Source organism: Aureococcus anophagefferens (genome assembly GCF_000186865.1).
Source record: "Aureococcus anophagefferens unplaced genomic scaffold AURANscaffold_6, whole genome shotgun sequence".
Taxonomy (NCBI): Eukaryota; class Pelagophyceae; order Pelagomonadales; family Pelagomonadaceae; genus Aureococcus; species Aureococcus anophagefferens.
Genome location: NW_008705566.1, coordinates 489,544 through 507,070, shown reverse-complemented (window position 1 = coordinate 507,070; position 17,527 = coordinate 489,544). Strand labels below are relative to the sequence as shown.

General features: G+C 72.9%; 3 protein-coding genes across 3 annotated transcripts; all 3 read right to left on the bottom strand.

Annotated features, from left to right (window-relative positions):
• Positions 1–354: 354 nt before the first annotated feature.
• Positions 355–4,777, bottom strand: AURANDRAFT_71279 (hypothetical protein; the record flags this gene model as incomplete). Its single annotated transcript, XM_009037224.1, has 4 exons — positions 355–2,443; positions 2,494–2,818; positions 3,266–3,397; positions 4,274–4,777. Coding segments are annotated over 4 exons (3,050 nt in total), but the record flags the coding sequence as incomplete, so codon positions are not given.
• A 1,328-nt stretch (positions 4,778–6,105) lies between these two features.
• AURANDRAFT_6837 (hypothetical protein) lies at positions 6,106–6,459 on the bottom strand (the record flags this gene model as incomplete). The annotated part of the gene is made up of 1 exon (XM_009037139.1): positions 6,106–6,459. A coding segment is annotated over one exon (354 nt), but the record flags the coding sequence as incomplete, so codon positions are not given.
• A 7,368-nt stretch (positions 6,460–13,827) lies between these two features.
• On the bottom strand, positions 13,828–14,223 carry AURANDRAFT_7465 (hypothetical protein; the record flags this gene model as incomplete). Its single annotated transcript, XM_009037147.1, has 1 exon — positions 13,828–14,223. A coding segment is annotated over one exon (396 nt), but the record flags the coding sequence as incomplete, so codon positions are not given.
• Between the last annotated feature and the right edge of the window lie 3,304 nt (positions 14,224–17,527).

Sequence of the window (17,527 nt, the reverse complement as noted above, 5' to 3'; positions counted from 1 at the left end):
GTGCTGGGAAGAGCTCGACGCGCTCTACGCCTGCGCGACGCCGAAGCACCAGTTCGAGGCGATCTACCGCATCGGCGAGTTCGACGACTGCCGCAGGCTGTCCGCGGCCATGTGGGCCTGCATGCGCGGCGGCGAGGCGCGGCGGCGCGCCGAGGCGGCGGCGGCGGGCGGCGACGAGGTCTCGGCACCGGCGGCGCCGCCCGTCTGGGAGCTCAAGGCGACGCCGCGCTGGGAGTACGACGGCGGCGCGGCGGGCGCGACCGCCGCCGCGTCGCCCGCGGACGCGGCGCCGGAGTCGCCGCGACGGCGGGGCCTCTTCCGCTGGCTGACGACCGGCGCGCCGCCGCCGAAGTAGGAATCACATGTCTTAAATAGAAGAAAACTCAGGAGAAGAGCTTGACGTTCGACGCGCGGGGCGGCGGCGGCGCGCCCGGGTCGTCGATGGGGATGAGGCCGTCCTCCTCGGAGTGGGAGCGGCTCGGCGGCTTGCCGGCGTCGAGGGGCTCCCGGGGCCGGACCCAGCGGCGGCAGCGGACGAAGGACCGCGGCGTCGGCCGCGCCGCGTAGCCCGCGCCGTCGCGCGGCCAGTCGAAGCCGTAGAGCCAGCCGTCGGCGCCGGGCTCCGGCTCGTCGGCGCCGAGCACGCGCTCGGCGCCGAAGGACCGCGAGTCGACGACCCAGGGCCCGAGCCAGCGCCAGGCCGTCGACCGCCTGCCCTCGTCGCCGTCGAGCGGCAGCCCCGAGTCCTCGGGCACGAGCTCCGCCTCCATCGACGGCGGGCCCCCGTGCTTGCGGAAGAGGCGGCCGAGCTCGACGCGGGACCCGCCGTCGTAGGGCGCGCGGCGCAGGAGCGCGCCGTTGTCCCAGGTGCCCTGGCCCTGGACGCCCGTCGGCCGCCAGCGCTGGTTCTCCCAGACGTAGTCGATGGTGACGCCGTCGCCGAGGTCGGGCGCGGTCCTCGGCGGCGACCGGGCCGGCGGCGGCGGCGGCGGCGGCGGCGGCGGCGGCGCGGCCGCCGGCGCGGGCGCCGGCTTCGGCGGGAGCGCCGCGAGCGCCGCGTCGACGTCGAGGACGTCGCCCCTGGCGCGGCGGCGGAACTCCGCGGCGAGGAACGCCGCGGGCGCTCCGGCGTCGAGGAGCGCGGAGACGACGGGCGCGACGGCGACGCGCTCGCGCGGCCGCACCCAGCGGCGGCAGCGCACCTTCTTCGCGCTCTCCTCGACGTGGTCGTAGCCGACGTCGTCCGGCGGCCACGCGCGCGCGTAGAGCCACGCGTCCGGCGGCGCGTCGGCGGCCGACCGGCGGTCGCTGCCGTGGACGCGCGAGTCGACCTGCCAGGGGCTGAGCCAGCGCCAGGTGCCGTTGGGCAGGCCCGCGTCGTCGGCCGGCGGGCCGCCGACGAAGCACCGGGCGAGCGCCGGCCGCGCGGGGCACTCGAAGGGCGGCCGCCGCCGCGGCTGCACGCGGCGCGGTAAGTTGCGGATCGCGGGCTCCGCGGGCCGCCAGGGCTTGTCCGGCGGCGGCGGGCTCGGCGGCGCGCCCTTCTTCGCGAAGCGGCCCGCCATGCTCGCGAGGGCCTGGCCCGCGGACCGCGGGTCGTCGCGCGCCTCGTTCTCCCACACGAAGTCGACCTCGATCTCGCAGCCGCCGGCCGTCGCGACGTCGTGCGCGAGCGCGGCCGCGCGGCAGAAGACCGCGGCGTCCTCGTCGCTCTCCACGACGACGGGCGCGTCGCGCCTGAGGTCGAGCTCGTCCTCGTCGACGGCCTCGTCGTTCTGGAGCGCGTGGAGCCGGTCGTTGATGCGCTCGAGGAGCGCCGCGGACGCGCGCCGCTCGGGCGCGAGGCGCGACGTCGACGCCGGCGCCGGCGGCGGCGGCGGCTCCGGCACGGCGACGACGGGCTCGTCGGGGACGGTCGCGGGCGTCTCCGCGAACCCCGCCGGCGCCGCGTCGGGGCCCAGGGCGACGTCGACGTCCTCGTCCGACGACGTCGCGTCGCCGTCGCGGTCCAGCGCGCGGTCGAAGAGGTGCTGGACGAGGGGCTCCGGCGGCGGCGCGCGCCGCGGCGGCGGCGGCGGCTCGGGCCCGTGGACGCCCGACGGCGCGGCCGCGGCGGCCGCGGCGCGCGCGCGGTCGCGCGCCGCGGCCGCGAGGCCCGGGCCCTCGGCGGTCGTCGCGCCGATGCCGCCGACCTCGGGGTTGCGCTTCGTGCCGCTCCGCACCTCGGGCGGCAGCACGACGAGCTGCGGCGGCGCCGGCGGCGCGCGCGGCACGAGCGCCGGCGTCGTCACGACGGGCGCGTCGTCGTCGTCGGAGGCCTCGTCGGAGATGCCGCGCCGGCCGAGGAGCTGGGCCATGCGCAGGCGGTCCGCATCCGTCTCCTCCTCGTCCGAGTCGCTGTCGCCGCCGATCAATTCGGCCAGGCGCCGCGCCTCGTCGTCGTCTGTGGAGGCGGCCATCGGCTCCTCGATTAATTCTAGACTCGATTGCCACAAGTTGGCACAAGGCCGCGGCCGCTCGCCACCCGCAGCGCCGTCGTCACCGTCGAGCGCCGCGTCTCGAACGCAGCGATGGCGTCGTTCCACGGCGTCGCGGGCCAGATGCGGAGCCTGCTCGAGAGCGACGAGTTCGACCTCGGCTCGCTGTCGAGCGCCGCGAGCGTGACGCAACTCATCACGGACGCCTTCGCCGCGCCGCGCGAGGACCGGCTGTCGGCCATGGTGCGCGTGACGCTCGTCGTCGGCGCGGGCAAGGCGAACCGCCAGAAGTACGACGCGGCGCTGCAGAAGTGGGTCGTCGCGGCGCTCAACGGCGTCGGCTACGCGGACGACAAGTCGGCGTGCTGCGACTTCGCGTCGGCGGGGAGCTTCAAGACGCAGCACGACACGGGGCGCAACCTCTTCTTCGTCCACGTCTTCCCGCGCTGCGAGCGCGCCGTCGACGCGGACGAGTCGGAGACCGTCGCGGACGAGAGCGGCCCCGCGGAGCTGAGCCGCGAGCACGTGCTCTGCGCGGCGGAGGTCGCGACGTTCCAGCGCATCGTGAAGAAGAAGGCGGGGTCCTGGTCCGAGAAGAAGCGGCTCATGGCCGACCTGAAGGAGCTGCGGGGCCGCTTCGTCGCCATGGACGCGAAACTGATGAACCGGGAGGCGTTGACGGACGACGAGGACGCGCTCTACGGCGTCGGGTCCACGGACGACCTCGAGGCGAAGTGCACGTGGCTGCTGGAGGCGACGAAGCGGATGCTCGACGACGGCGCGCTCACGGCGCCGGAGAAGGTCCGGGCGCTCGGCCAGATGGACGCGCGGTTGGAGGCGTTGGCCGCGGACGGGTCGCCGAAGGCGCTCAAGCAGCGCGCCGTCGTGGAAGCGAACCGGAAGAAGTTGGACGACCGCGCCTGCGCGGGCGCGGGGCCCAAGCTCGAGCACGACGCGGCGCTCCGCGCGCTCCACAAGCAGCTCGCGCCCCTCGCGGCGCTCGAGCAGAAGGCGAAAGGTGGCTACTTGTCGGTCCAGGAGGCGGCGAAGCTCGGCGAGAAGGACGACCTGGAGGCGCGCGTCGCGCAGCTCGAGCAGGCCTGCCGGGGCTGGTACGAGACGGACGAGGAGTTGGACGCGCGCCTCGCGCCGCTGCGGAAGCACCTCCGGGACCTCCGGCACAAGGCCGGCGCGGCCAAGCCCAAGCCGGCGAACGCGGGCGGCTGGTCCACGGCGCCGGCGAAGTCGCGCGGCGGGCCGAGCAGGGCCGCCGCGAAGAAGGCGGGCGGCCGGTCCCTCGGCGGCTTCGGCGCGCTCGCGGACTAATCCTAGCGCGGCGCGCGAGTCGGCGCGTTCTATCTCGCGTGGTTATGCGGCGGGCCTTCGCCGTGGGTCTTTCGGCGCGTCGTGGTCGTTCCGGAGCCGTGGTCGTGGTCGGGTCGTCGTGGGTCAGCGGGGAAGAAGAAGGGGGCGTCCGGTCGTGGTCGTGGTCGCGCGAGAAAAACGCGTGTCACCGAATTTTTCTCTCTGGACAGCGGATCGTGGGCGACGTGGTCAGTGGATAGTGGTCGTAAAATTGATAGTGGATAGTGGTCGTAAAATCAGTGGATAGCACTTGGGCGACGTGGTCGTGAAAATCGTGGTCGAGACGTGGTGGTCGTGAAAAACGTGGTCGATGTGGTCGTGAAAATCGCGGTCGACGCGCGGTCGCGGCCGGCCGCGGTCGCTCAGTAGGAGTCGAGGCGCTGGTGGCCCGGGCGCGGCGGCGGCTTCGGGATGTCGCGGAGGTCGTCGACGGCGACGTCGCGGGACTCGGCCCGGGGCCGGTCGCAGCACGAGACGCGGCCGAGGCCGTCGAGGATCGACGAGCCGACGCCTTCCGGCGCCGCGGGCGCGCGCTCGGGCGCCGGGACCTCGAGGGCGACGCGCGTGCCGCCGCGGCCGTCGGGGACCGCGACGACCCTCATGGTCTCGTGGGACCGGCGGCGCACGGCCGCGTGCGACCGGAGGACGGCCTCGGCGTCCGCGAACGTCGGGCTCGCGCGCTTCTCGCTCGGGGACGCGGGGGGCGGGAGGCCGCCGGCGGCCGCGGGGGCCGCGCCGAGGTCGCTCCAGAGGTCCTCCGTCGCCGACGAGCGCTTGATGAAGGGCGGGGCGCCCGTGGCCTCGACGCCGCGGGGCGACACCTTGTTGATGACCTCGGGGTCGCCCACGTCCATGTGCTCCTCGATGCTCGCCCGCTCGAGGCGCTGGGAGAGGTCGGACATATTTGGGAGAGGGGGGAGGGGAGTCGGGGTCGGGGGTCGCCGCGTCCCCGTAAACGAAAGGCCGACGGACGGCGTCCTACTCGTGGCTTCGCTAATTCGCAATCGCACCTCGAATGGAGGTTGGTGGCGCTCTGGAGGCGTCTCTGGAAGGCCTCCTATCCTCCGCAAATGCGCGGCATCGGCGTCGCGTTGCTACTCTCCGAACGCCGGCGACAGCCGTGTAGCGCGAAGCCCGAGCGAGACGCCCGCGTCGTGCGCCGACGAACGACGCGAACCGCGATTCCCGCGGCCGTCGTCGCGCGACGCTCGCGCGCGCGCGGCTCCAATTTTCGCAGAAAGAGCGAGCGCCGCGTCGCAGCGAGTGACAGAACGAACATTCGAGAGGCCGTGGCGCCAGGCGAGGCGAACAGGGGCCTTCATCAACGACCTTGAACTGGTGTTGCATCGACACGAGGTCCTCCGCAGCCGCCAGCGTCGCGAGGTCTAATCGCCTCCCGCAGCCGCCAGCGTCGCGCGCCTCCTCGAGGTGCACAAAAAGTTCCAAAAATGTCGAAGCGCCGCAATGCGAACGGCCAGATGCGGCGCGAGGACTACGAGGCGCAGGAGCGGGCCGACGACGACCCGCGCGCCTTCAACCCGGAGCTGCAAGCGGGCACGTTCCAGCGCGCGTCGGCGGAGAAGCTGAAGACGCGGCGCATCGTCAAGGCGCGGCGGCCGGCGCAGATGGCGCCCGTCGCGGAGGCGCCGACGTCGTCGAACCCGTTTGCGAACGTGTCGCTGGCGGCGCCGGCGTCGACGAATCCCTTCGCAAACGTCACGCTGGCGGCGCCCCCGGCGGCCGCGAATCCCTTCGCCAACATCACGCTCGCGCCGCCGCCGGCGGCCGCGAACCCGTTCGCCAACATCGCGCTGACGGCGCCCGCCGCGCCGGCCGCCGCCGCGGACGACGCGAAGGAGGAGACAGCGCCGGCGCCCGCCGCCGAGGCTCCGGCGAAGGAGGCCGCGTCCCCGGCGAAGGAGGCCGCGTCCCCGGCGAAGGAGGCCGCGTCCCCGGCGAAGGAGGCCGCGTCCCCGGCGAAGGAGGCCGCGTCCCCGGAGAAGGAGGCCGCGGCGTCCCCGGAGAAGGAGGCCGCGTCCCCGGCGAAGAACGCCGCGGCGTCCCCGGAGAAGGAGGCCGCGTCCCCGGCGGAATAAGAATAGGGCGATTTCACATTACACAAAACTCAGAGGGACTTGGAGAGCGCCTTGACCCACTCGGAGCGGATCTTGTTGGACCGGAGCTCGACCATGTTCGCGTCCTTGGGCTGCTCCTTGCTGTCGTTGAGGACGAAGCGGTTGTACTTGCGGCGGAAGTCGTGCTTCTCGTTGAGGGACCGCAGGGCGAAGTAGTACTTGGCGTAGAGCGACTGGGAGATGTACATGTCCCAGCCGACGGCCGTCACGTAGTTCCGCTCGAGCGCGTTGATCGCCGCGAGCGAGAACTGGGGGAACACGACGGAGAACTCGATGTTCCAGGACGCGCAGTCCTGCCAGACCTTGGACGCCAGCAGCATGGAGCACAGCAGGATGGGCCGCCACGTCGCCGCGAGCAGCGGCACGTTCGCCTTCTCCATGAGCCGCTCGACGTAGATGAGGCACACGATGGAGCACTCGCTGCTGAGGTGCGCGCGCACGAAGAGCGTGCTGAGGAACGTGTAGATGTCCTTCATCGTCGGCGCCGCGAAGGTCTGCTCCACCGCGCGCGTGTGGAACTGGAGGCCCGTCCACGTCACGGGCGCGCCGTGGAAGAGCGTGATCTCGTACTGGGGGCTCACGTAGCGGCTCTCCTCGAAGAGCTTGGCGGCGCTGTCGCGGAACTGGCCCGTCTCGAGCGTGTCGGGCCGGCTCCGGACCGCGCGCGCGTGGCGCCACTCGCAGACGCTCACGTGCTTGTGGAGCACCGCCGCGGACCGCCGCAGGCAGTCGTCGAAGTCGGGCCGGCTCACGGAGCCCGACGCGGAGCCGACCTGCTCGTACTGGCGGCCGCGCATGCGCCGCGACGGCGACGCGTAGGCGACCTGGCGCGGCAGCCGCGGCGTCGCCGTCTCGTAGGTCATCGTGAACCGCGACTCCTCGTTCAGCGAGCCGGCCTCGCCCGGCGACTCGCGGCGCGCGGACGCGCTGCCCCCCCAGTTCACGCGCCGCCGGTGGCCCGAGCTCGCGGCGGACGCGGCCGGCGTCGCGCGGCCCGCGGACCCCCGCGAGCTCGACGCGCCGGCGCTGGACCCGTAGCCGCCGCACGCGCGCTCGACGACGGGCGCCGCGCCGCCGGAGAGCGGCGTGCCCTCGTCGGGCGCGCGGCCGCCGCCGCCGTCGCTGTCGAGCGAGTCGCGGCTCGCGAGCGAGTCGCGGCTCCCGGCGATGGGCTGCGGCGCGACCATCTGCAGCGCGAACGCCGCGCCGGGGCTCCCGGCCCGCTCCGGCGGCCGCGGCGGCCGCGCGGGCTCGCCGGGGAGCATGATCTTCGGCTGCATGCTCGTGCTGTTGCGGCCCGCGGCGACGATCTTCGGCTGCTGGTCGCGCTGCGGCAGGTCCACGAGCACCGGGTCCATGAAGCCGAGGTCCATCGCGCCGAAGCCGTTTCTCCGGAGTTTCGAGGTCCGGAGAGCGAGGGAGGGATGATTCTCTCCTCGGCGGCGTCGAATCCGAGCGCGTCGCGCGCGGCGCAGGAGATGGGCTCACGCCGCGCGCCGCGGGCGCAGCGAGCAGGTTGTCACGGGCCGGATGCGGCCTGTCGCCGCGCCTCGAGTGCCTCGAGTTGCCTCTCTTCGACTCAGTGCCCTCAAGATCTGTCGAGCGACGCCAAAGTTGCCACAAGAGAGCATGCTTATGGAGCCTCATTCAAACCCATAAAAGCCATGTCCTCGGTCTCAATCCACGTCGGCGGCGGCGGCGTCAACCTCGGCGTCGAGTACTGGTCCATCGCCGCGCGGGAAGCCCATTGCAAGGAGCGGCCCGACGGCCTCGCGCTCGCCAGCCCGAGAGGCGTCGTGCGCCGCCGGTCGCCGCTCTTCGACGCTCGTTCCGGCCACGCGCGCGCCATCTTCGTCGACGGCGACTGCCGGAGCGTCGAGGCCGCCGGCGCGCGGCTCGGCGCCGGCTGCGTCGCGAGCGCGAACCTCGTCGGCGGCGCGGACCGCGGCTGCGGCAAGAACTTCGGCGACGGCCTGCTGCGTCGCGCGTACCTCGTCGCCGCGGCGGAGGAGCGGCTGCGAGTGGAAGCGGAGCGCTGCGCGCGGCTGTCGACGGTGACGCTCGCCTTCGACCTCGAGGGCGGCTCCGCGGGCCTCGCGGCCGCGCTCTGCCAAAACTGCCGCGACGACTACCCGGCCGCGACGATGCTCGGCGCGGTCACGAGCCGCCGGGGCTTCGGGTCGCCCCTCGCGCCCTACAACGCGGCCTTCGCCCTGCAGCAGCTCCGCGAGTTCAGCGACGCGACGCTCTGGCGCGACCTGCGGGAAGTCGAGGCGAAGGACGAGCGGCGCGCGGCGCCGGCCGCGGACGCGGCGCCCTTCGCGCTCGACCTGGCGGCGCTGACCCTGCCGCGGCGCGACTGGCTCGGCGACCGTCTCGTGGACGTCGCCTTCCGCGGCGACCGCGACGTCGTGGCCAAGGCGCGGCCCGACCCGCGGCTCTTCCTCTTGGACGCGAGGTCGACGCTCTCGCGGCCGGCGCACGCGGCGCGCGCGGACGCCGGCGACTGGGCCAAGCTCGCCATCCGCCTCGCCGACGCCTACCCGCGCGCCGACGCCGTGCTCGACCGGCCGGTGCTCGCGTGCGCGGCGGCGGCCGTCGTCCGCGGCGCGGCGTCCGCGAGTTTCCGGCCGCCGCTCGGCGCGCTCCGGCGCCGGCTCAACCCGGACCTGCGGCGCGGCGCGCCGGGCGCGGTCCTCTTCGAGCCGCGGTCGACGTCGCTGAGCGGCGGGCCGGCGCTCGCCGCGGCCAGGGGCGACGGCGGCGCGAACCCGCGGCGCCGCGCGCTCGCGGCGGTCGCGTGCCTCAACCTCGCGCCGGCGCTCGTCGTCGGCTACGTCGACAAGGTCGAGAAGCTGCGCGGCGCCCGCGCCTTCCTCCACCGCTACGAGGCCGCGGGGCTCGAGGGCGACGACGTCGCCGCCGCGGTCGAGGCGCTCTGCGAGCTCGTCGACGACTACGACGCGCGCTTCGGCTACCTCCAGGACGCGCCCGCGATCGACTAAAGGCCCTTAGTCGTCGTCGCTCTCGTCGTCGCTCTCGTCGTCGCCGCCGTAGCGCCGCTTCCGCCGCCGGTCGTCCGCGGCCTCGTCGACGTCCGGCGCCGCGGGCGCGGGCGCGGGCGCGGGCGCGGCGCGCGGGCTGGAGTCGCGCCGCCGCTTCTCGGGCCGCTGCCGCCGTCGCTCGTTCGGCGGCTGGGACCGGTAGGGCCGCGGCGCGCCGAAGGGCGGCGGCGCGCCGAAGGGCGGCGGCGCGCCGAAGGGCGGCGGCGCCCCAAAGGGCGGCGGCGCGCCGAAGGGCGGCGGCGCCCCAAAGGGCGGCGGCGCGGCGCCAAAGGGCCTGGGCGGCGGGAAGCCGCGGCCGATGGGCTGGAGCGGGATGGGCTGGAGCTGCTGCGGCATCTGCTGCATCGGCGGCGGGAACCCAAAGGGCCGCGGCGGCGCGCCCGCCGGAAGCGGCATGAGGACGATGGGGCTGCCGACGGGCGCCGCGTAGGAGGCCTGCTTCCGCGGCGACGCCGTGAGCGACTTGCGCGTGCTGTAGCAGAAGGCCACGGTCTGGTCGCGGATGGCCGCGGGCACGGCCCGGAAGCACGTGAGCGCGTTCGCCGCCGCCGCGACGGAGCCGAGCTGCACGAGCGCCTGCCGCTTGCCCTCGAGGGTCACGACCTTCTCGATGGGCGCGAAGCGCGCGAGCAGGGCCTCGAGCTCGCCGCTCGTCGCGTCCGCGGGCAGGTCCCGGACGTGGAGCACGCGCGACGGCTCCGCGTCGCGGTCCGCGGGCGACGCCGCGGCGCCGTGGGACCGCCGCCGCGTCGGCGTCGCCGCGGCCTTGGGCGACGCCGCCTTGCGCGGCGACGCGGCCTTGGTCGCGTTCTTCTTGGCGCGCATGGCCTCGATCTCCTTGCGCTGCGTCTCGAGCATGGACTGCATGAGCTCCATCTGCTTCTTCAGCTCCGCGACCTCCGACGCCTTCTGCCCTTTCGGCTTGGCGTCGGCCATGCTTTTCACGATGTCCGCGCGATGCAACGGTCCGCGCGATGCAACGGCGCGCGTCGGGACGACCACCCGGGACGACCACAGCCGCTTTTCACGATGTCCGCGCGATGCAACGGGCCGCGCGATGCAACGGCGCGCGTCGGGACGACCCACCCGGGACGACCACAGCCGCGATGCACTGCGAGCGCCTGTTGCTCAAGCCGGCTCGGGTGCACCGTTTTAGCACTTTCTGCTCCTTTGGCTCGGTGCCCCATGTTGCCCCGCGCGATGTGATGCCACCATGCGCCACGAGCTGGTCCAGCGCATCGCGTTCGCGTGCGTCGGCTTCTTGATCGGCAACCTGTCGTCGCTGCATCGCACGCTGCACCACGAGGCTGCCTCGCTGCAGCGACCGTGTCCGGCCTGCGCGCCCAATGCAGCCGCGTGCGCGCCCAGCCCCAAAGCAGCCGCCTGTCCCAAAGCAGCCGCCTGTCCCAAAGCCGCCTGCGCGCCCTGCCCGAAAGCCTGTCCCGAAGCAGCGCCGGCGAGGCGGGCGGGCGGCGTCGCCGTGACCGTCGTCGGCCCGCGGGGCAAGGCGCCCGTGATTTTGGCGCAGGCGCGGCTCGTCGCCGCGGCGCTGCCGCGCGCGTGGCTCGGCGTCGACGTCTACTACCGCGGCGGCGAGGCGTCGACGCCGGCCGTCCGCGACGTCCTCCGCGGCGTCCGCGGCGTCGACCGCGTCGGCGCGGTGGCGCTGCCGGGCGCGCTCGCGGCGGCGACGCAGCGCGCGCTCCTCCTCAGCGCCGCGTTCTGGCGGTCGCTCCGCGCGAGCCGCGTGCTCTGGTTCGAGCCCGGGTCCACGGTGCTCTGCGGGCGGTCGCCGCCGGCGTCCCGCGACGACCTTCGGGAGATGGACACGCGCGCGCTCGCGGTAGGTCGCCGCTCGGCCTCGACGCGTTCGACGCCTACGACTGGGTCGGCGCGCCCTGGCTCTGGGCGAAGCCCGGCGCGGCCCACGCCCGCGGCGGCAACGGCGCGCTGTCGCTGCGGAACCGCGACGCGGTCGTCGCGCTTCTCGAGGTCGCGGCGCCGCGGGACAAGGGCAACGAGGACATGTGGTTCGTGTCCGAGTTCGCCAAGGCGGGCCACCTCCCGGCGCTCGGCCGCGCGGCGCGCCTGGCGCCGCGGAACGTGTCCGAGCGCTTCGCGACGGAGGAGATCTTCGACGCCGCGCGCGGCGAGCCGCCGGTCGGCGTCTACCACCTCATGCGCACGGTGCCCCACGCGAACCGCTCGAAGCTGCTCGACCTCTGCCCCGAGGCGAAGCTCCTCTTCCCGGCGAACCACGATCCGAGGTGCAAGGCCGCGTGCCCGCGGGACCGGACCATGCTCGATCAGCCGCTGCGCGTCTGGACGGAGCGGCGCGAGGCGGCGCCGCGCTTATTCGCGCGTTTTTTTTCGCCTGGCAGCGCGGCCAGAAACCCGTCGCACGTTGTAGGTGCAAGGCGCCCGAGGCCGACGCGGACCGGCGCGCCTGCGAGCTCGTTCCCGGCAGGCCCTAATTTGAAGATTTACTTGAACAGAGGCTGCCCCGTTTGCTCGCTGCAATCCAGCTAGTTCGGACGCGCATCGATTTGGTCCGGCGTTTGGCACCATGGGGGCCGGGGCATCGATGGGGGCGCAGGAGCTGCCGGAGACCCTGGACCGTACACAGTTGGAGGCCCTCGCGGCGAAGGCGGGCGAACAGTGGGACGAGGAAAAGTACGCGTCCATGGCCGACGGCGAGGGCCATGTCAGCAAGGCGGCCGTGCTCGTCCTCATCCAATCCGGGGGCCTCGCGTCCTTCGGCGGCGGCGGCTCGGGCGCCGAGGGCGCGCCCATCTTCTGCGGCGAGATGACCATGGAGTGCCTGCCGTGCTCGGGGGCCGCGGCGCCGCGGCGACACGTGCCCACGATCAAGAGCGCGCGCCGCGCGCGCGAGGCCGCGTCGTAAGGTGCGACGAAGAGGGGTATTTAGGCTCGCGCGCGGGTCCGTGGCGCGGCCGCCGGGTGGCAAAGATGGCGGCGCGCGGCTCGGGCGCCTAGTCGTTGATGCCCTTGACGCGGCCCTCGCGCTCGTCCTCGGACATCCAGGGCCAGCCGCCCTCCGGGGGCTTGGGCGCGACGGCCGTGAGGTGGAGCATGGAGTCGGCGAGCGCCGGGTGGACGAGCCAGCCGACGGCCTCGCCCGGCAGCGGCCCGACCATGCCGATCGCGTCCGTGTCCGTGCGGAACGCCTTCTTGCAGAGCTGGAAGCCCGGGCCGTACATGAGCCCGCTGTCCCAGAGCGCCTTGTACATGAGCTCGTGGTTCACCTCCGTGTAGTGGGAGAAGACGACGTTCTTGCCCTCGACGTCCGTCGGCTCGAGGACCTTCTTGCCCGCGGCGAGGACGTCGCCCATGCGGTCGCAGATGGGCGCGAGGCACTTGACGCTCACCCAGCCCTGGAGCGGCGCGAAGACGCAGGCCCGCGGCTTGCCGTCCTTCGTCTCGTCCTGCTCCGTGATGAAGACGCGCGACTCGTAGGGCAATTCGCCGACGACGGGCGAGTCGATCTCGATGTCCTCGCGCACCGTCGCGCCGACGAGCGAGTTGATGATGGCGATCTGCCCGACGATGATCTCGTCCTTGTTGATCCAGCCCTGGCAGGGGTGCTTGATGTGCACGCGCTCGACGCCGTCGACGACCTGCGCGAGAGCGTTTTAGCGTTTCGGAGGTTTCAAAGGGCGGGGGGCGGCGCACCTCCGTCTCGTGGCACCAGACCGCGGACTGGAAGGGCAGCACGCCGTTCTTCCGGAGCTGCATGGACGACGGCTCCTTCTTGCGCCGGACCTGCGGCGAGCGAGCGGCGGTGAAAGGAAATCGGCTGCGAAAGCGGCGCGCGCGCGGCCCCCGCCGCCCGACGCCGCTGCGCGCGACGACGCCGTCGGGGTTCATGACCGAGGCGAGCGTGCCCTCGATGAGCCGGGGCTCCATGGGCGCCAGGGGCGCCGCCATTGGTGATCGAAACGCGGCTCAAGGCCTCGCACGTCGATCTCGGAAAGGCGTCGATTACACAAAAAGGTGCACCTTCATCGAAGGAGGCAAGATGCCGGCCACATCGTCCGGCGGGGCACGATGGAATCCTTCAGGAACGCTTGGGCTGCGCCTAAGCTGGTCAGCGCTTGAACGCCTAGCCCGCTTGGGCAGCGTCTAAAGCTGGTCGGCGCCTAAACACCTAGGCCGTAGCCCACGCGCAACATGCCCGGCGTCGCCGTCCGCGGCATGGGCGCGCGGCGATCGCGGCGGCCCGAGCCGAGCCGCTACGAGCAGGAATACATGCAGCGGCAGGAGAACCCGTACCAGCGCGAGCGGCGGCTCAGCCGAGAAGCCCGGGACAACCAGGTGCACAACCCAGAATTCCGTCGCTGGCGCGCGAAGCCGGAGGCCGACCCCCCGTGGCACCAGCGCCTGCGGCAGACGCTCCGAAAGGTGACGATCCGGTCGTCGTCGAAGCGTCCGCCGAAGGCGCGGCGGACGGTCGCCGTCGCCGAGGCGGTGGACGCCGAGCCGCCCCTCGCCGACGTCGTCGCGCCCCGGCGGCGGACGCTGCTGGATCGCCTCTTCGTCGGGCTGCGGATCCACCCCGTCGCGCGGCCCGTCGACGACGGGTAAGCCGGATTAGATCGCCGCGCGCGCGGCCTCGCGGTGCCGGCTCGCCTCGAGTTTCGCCTTTTCCCGCGCCTCCTTCCGCGCGCGGAAGCCGCGCTGGAGGCGCACGGCCATGACGTGCTCGAAGAGGACGTCGTCGATGTCGTCGTCCTCGACGGTCTTCTTCATGACCCCGAGCGCGGCGCCCGCGTCGGCGAGGCGGTGGGACCAGGCGGGCACGGGGCCGACGCCGAGCTCGACGGCGAAGGCCTTGGAAAACGAGCAGCAGTTCTTGCGGATGAGGTCGTAGGTCGGCCCGTACCAGTTCGGCGACAGCGCCGCGAGGATCGCCTGGACCTGGGGCGGCTTCAGGCCGCAGTCCCCGAGGTAGGCCGACTCCCGGTACCCGTGCATGGGGCACTTCGTCGGCTCGCACTTGAAGACGCCGCTCCGCTGCGCGCGGCAGCCGCCGAAGCTGAACTCCGCGCCGCAGACCTCGATGGCGCCGTGGAACACGCCGCCGCCGACGACCTCGGTCACGCGGTTCAACCGGCGGATGTGCTTCGACTTGCCGACGTCGTAGACGTGGAAGAAGACGGGGCAGACCGCGGTTCGGACCATCTCCGCGATTTTCTCCCTTTGCTTTTCCGGCTTCGCGAGCCACGACGTCTGCAGCGCGGGCCCGGGCGACAGCTTGGGCATGCGCTCGAGGCGCCGCAGCGTCTTCTTCATCGACGCGGGCACGGCCACGGGCCGGTGCCGCGCCCATTCGTAGCGCGCGAGCAGCCGGCCCGAGCAGCGGCAGCCGTCCGTCGGCGTGACGGGCAGCCACGTGTTCGGCGAGCCCCGGTGGACCGCCGACGCCGGCACGTCCGACGCCCGGAACCGCGCCTCGCCCATGGGGTCGTTCGCGCTGATCTCGTCCCAGTCGAGGAGCCGGAGCCGGACGACGCCCTCGGCGTCGAGCGCGAGCGTCGTGGAGAAGCTCCAGATGGGGTTGAGGTTCTGCGTGACGACCTGCGCGGGGTGCGGGGGTGCGCGAAGAAGACGACGCACAACCACGCCGTAAAATAGACCGGCGTCCGCGCGACCTCGCGCCAGCCCGTGCCCTGCTGGATCTCGACGATGACGAAGGGATCGGACGAGTTCGCCGTCGTCAAATTCTGGTCCTTGGCCGCGAGGCGTTCGCCGCGGATGATTTGGAGGTATAAATCGCCGCCTTCGATGAAGACGGCCATCGTCCTCGAGCGTGGAGGCAGCCCCAGCCCGCGCTTTGCCGGGAGTGCTGATTGAACTCTTATTGAACCCATCTTGAACGGGGCAGCCATCCCGCCGCAGCTTGACGTCCTCCGCTGCCGCTGCCCGCCGCGAGCCATGCGACGTCTCGTCGCGCTGGCGATCGCGTCCGCCAGCGCGTTCACGGCGCGCAACGACTTGGCCGACGACGAGATCGATTACCGCCGACGCGCCGCGCAGCGGTCCCTCGACGAGATGCGCGCCATGTGGTGCGTCGGCGACCGCAGCGCCAGCGAGTTCTGCGTGAAGTGGAGCGCCGACGACGCGCCCCCCGACGCCGACGAGCTCCGCGAGGCCCACGAGTACTTTTGCTCCCACGGGTCCAACGCGGACGCGCCGCCGTGCCGGCGCCTCGCGCGCAAGAAGAGGCGCCGGAGGCACCGCGCGTCGCCGCTCTAAGGCGCCTAGCCCGGCGGCCAGCGCATCTGGCGGCCGCCGAGGATGTGGACCTCGAGGGAAATGCGACACCACCCCCGGTGGACCTCGAGAGAAGATAAGGGCGCGCGGTCGACGGAGGCCGCGCAGATGCCGGGGCGCGCGGGAGCGAGGGGGCGGCGTCGCGCGCCGCCGCTCATGGCGTCTCGGGCGAGAGGCCGAGGAGCCGCGTCTCCGAGGGCGTGCGGCCGGTCTTGGCGAGGGGCTTGCGGTCCGGGTCGCGGGGCGAGCCCGCGACGGTCTCGAGGGCGGGTTTGTACATGCGGGCCTCGATCTTGAGGCGCTCGTCGGCCTTGAAGGACGGGCGGCGGTTGCGGCCGAGGTTGATGGAGGGCCGCCGGTTCGAGGCCGTGAACGAGATCTCCTTGAGCTTCGCGTACTGGATCTTGGAGAATATCTTGTAGTAGGCGTCGCAGGTGGGCTTCGGGAAGCACTTGGCCGCCTCCTTGAAGACCGTCATGTCGATCTCCTCCTCCATGTTCACGGGGTTCGGCGACGCGCAGAACAGGACGTAGTCGCTCTTCTTCGACGCGAGGTCCGGGATGTTCGTGAGGCACTGCGTCAGGCCCCGGATGAACATGGTGAACTGGGCGTGGATGGCCTTGTAGCCCTTCATGCCCAGGGACGGGTAGTCGAACCAGACGTGGTCCACGAACGCGGGCGTGTCCGCCGTGAGCTCCGGCGGCAGGTCCAGGTCGTACTGGTAGGGCGCGGGCGACTCGAGGAGGTCGACGTGGACGCGCGCCGTGCCCATCATCTTGCCCAGCACGTTGCGCTGCACCTCCTTGTAGAAGCCCAGGTGGATCGCCGTCTTCTCGTACTGGTCCAACACCGCGAACGTGCCCGCGGGGTTGCCGCCGTCGCCCGCGGTCATCTTCGACATGCGCTCCCGCAGGTCCGCCGCGGCCAGGAGGTCCACCTCCTTGCGCAGCACGCGGATGTGGTAGACGCTCTCCATGGACTGGCCGAACTTGAAGATCGTGTAGGACTCGCCGTCGCCGCCGACGACGCGCGCCGCGCGCTTCGTCGGCAGCGGCAGCGCGCCGATCTGCTGCTCGACCGTGGGGTCGAGGCGGCTCGACATGGGCAGCTTCACGGACGGGCGGCGCCGCGAGTCCTGGAAGTACTGCACGGACGTCGACGCGAGGTGGAGGCACCGCGAGTACTGGTAGAACGCCGGCGCGGACGGCTTCACGGACAGCGACTTGACGGGCTTGACGCCGTCGTCGGCGAGCTTCGCGGCGACGGGCGAGTTCGGCGACGCGCAGAGGAAGATCCACTTCGTGCCGTTCATGACCTGGCGCGTCCGCGCCATCGCCTGGAGGAGCCCCAGCACCAAAAAGATGGAGCTCTGCTTCATGTACTCCCAGACGCCCGTCTTGTGCTCCATCTTCAGGGCCGCGTTCCGAGGCTTGTCGACGCTCACGAGGATGTGGTCGATGAAGATGCAGTCGCTCATGCGCTCGACGACGCGCGGCAGCGGGAAGTCGTAGTGCTTGAGCGGGCTGTTCGACGCGGTCATGTGGCCGCGCGCGTAGGCCCAGGGCTCCTTCTCGAGCATGCCCCGGTTGCCCTGGACCTCCTTCCAGACGCCGATGTGGACCGCGCCGTCGTCGTAGGCGTCCGCGAAGTCCCCCGACTCCTCCGCGGTGCTGTAGACCTGCATGCCGATCTTCCGCCGGAACGCGAAGACCTGCTCGCGCTCGCGGGGCGTCGTCACGAGGATGAAGTAGTAGACCTCCTTGTCGTTGGGCGCGAGCTTGACCAACACCTGGCGCCCGACGCCCACGGGCGTCTGGGGCGTCTGGGGCGACCCCGGGCCGGGCTTGCTGTCGAGCACGTTCTTGAGGATCTTCCCCGAGAGCATGGGCCGCCCGCGCGCGTTGTTCCGCATGGCCTGCTCCCGCGGCGTCGTCGCCGGGTTCGGCGACGTCGGCGAGCCGCCGCCGCCGCGCGGCGTCGAGCCGCCGGACGCGGGGCTCCGCGGCGCGCCCTCGAGGATCGGGCTCGGGATCGACAGCGAGATGGGCGCGATGCGCTGCTTCGCGGGGATCACGGGCCGGTTCCGCGGCGCGGCGCGCTGCTGGCGCTCGAGCGTGACGCGCGGGATCGTCGACCCGGCGCCGCCGTCGCCGCCGCCGCGGAGCACGGGCGTCGGCCGCGCGGCGGCCGT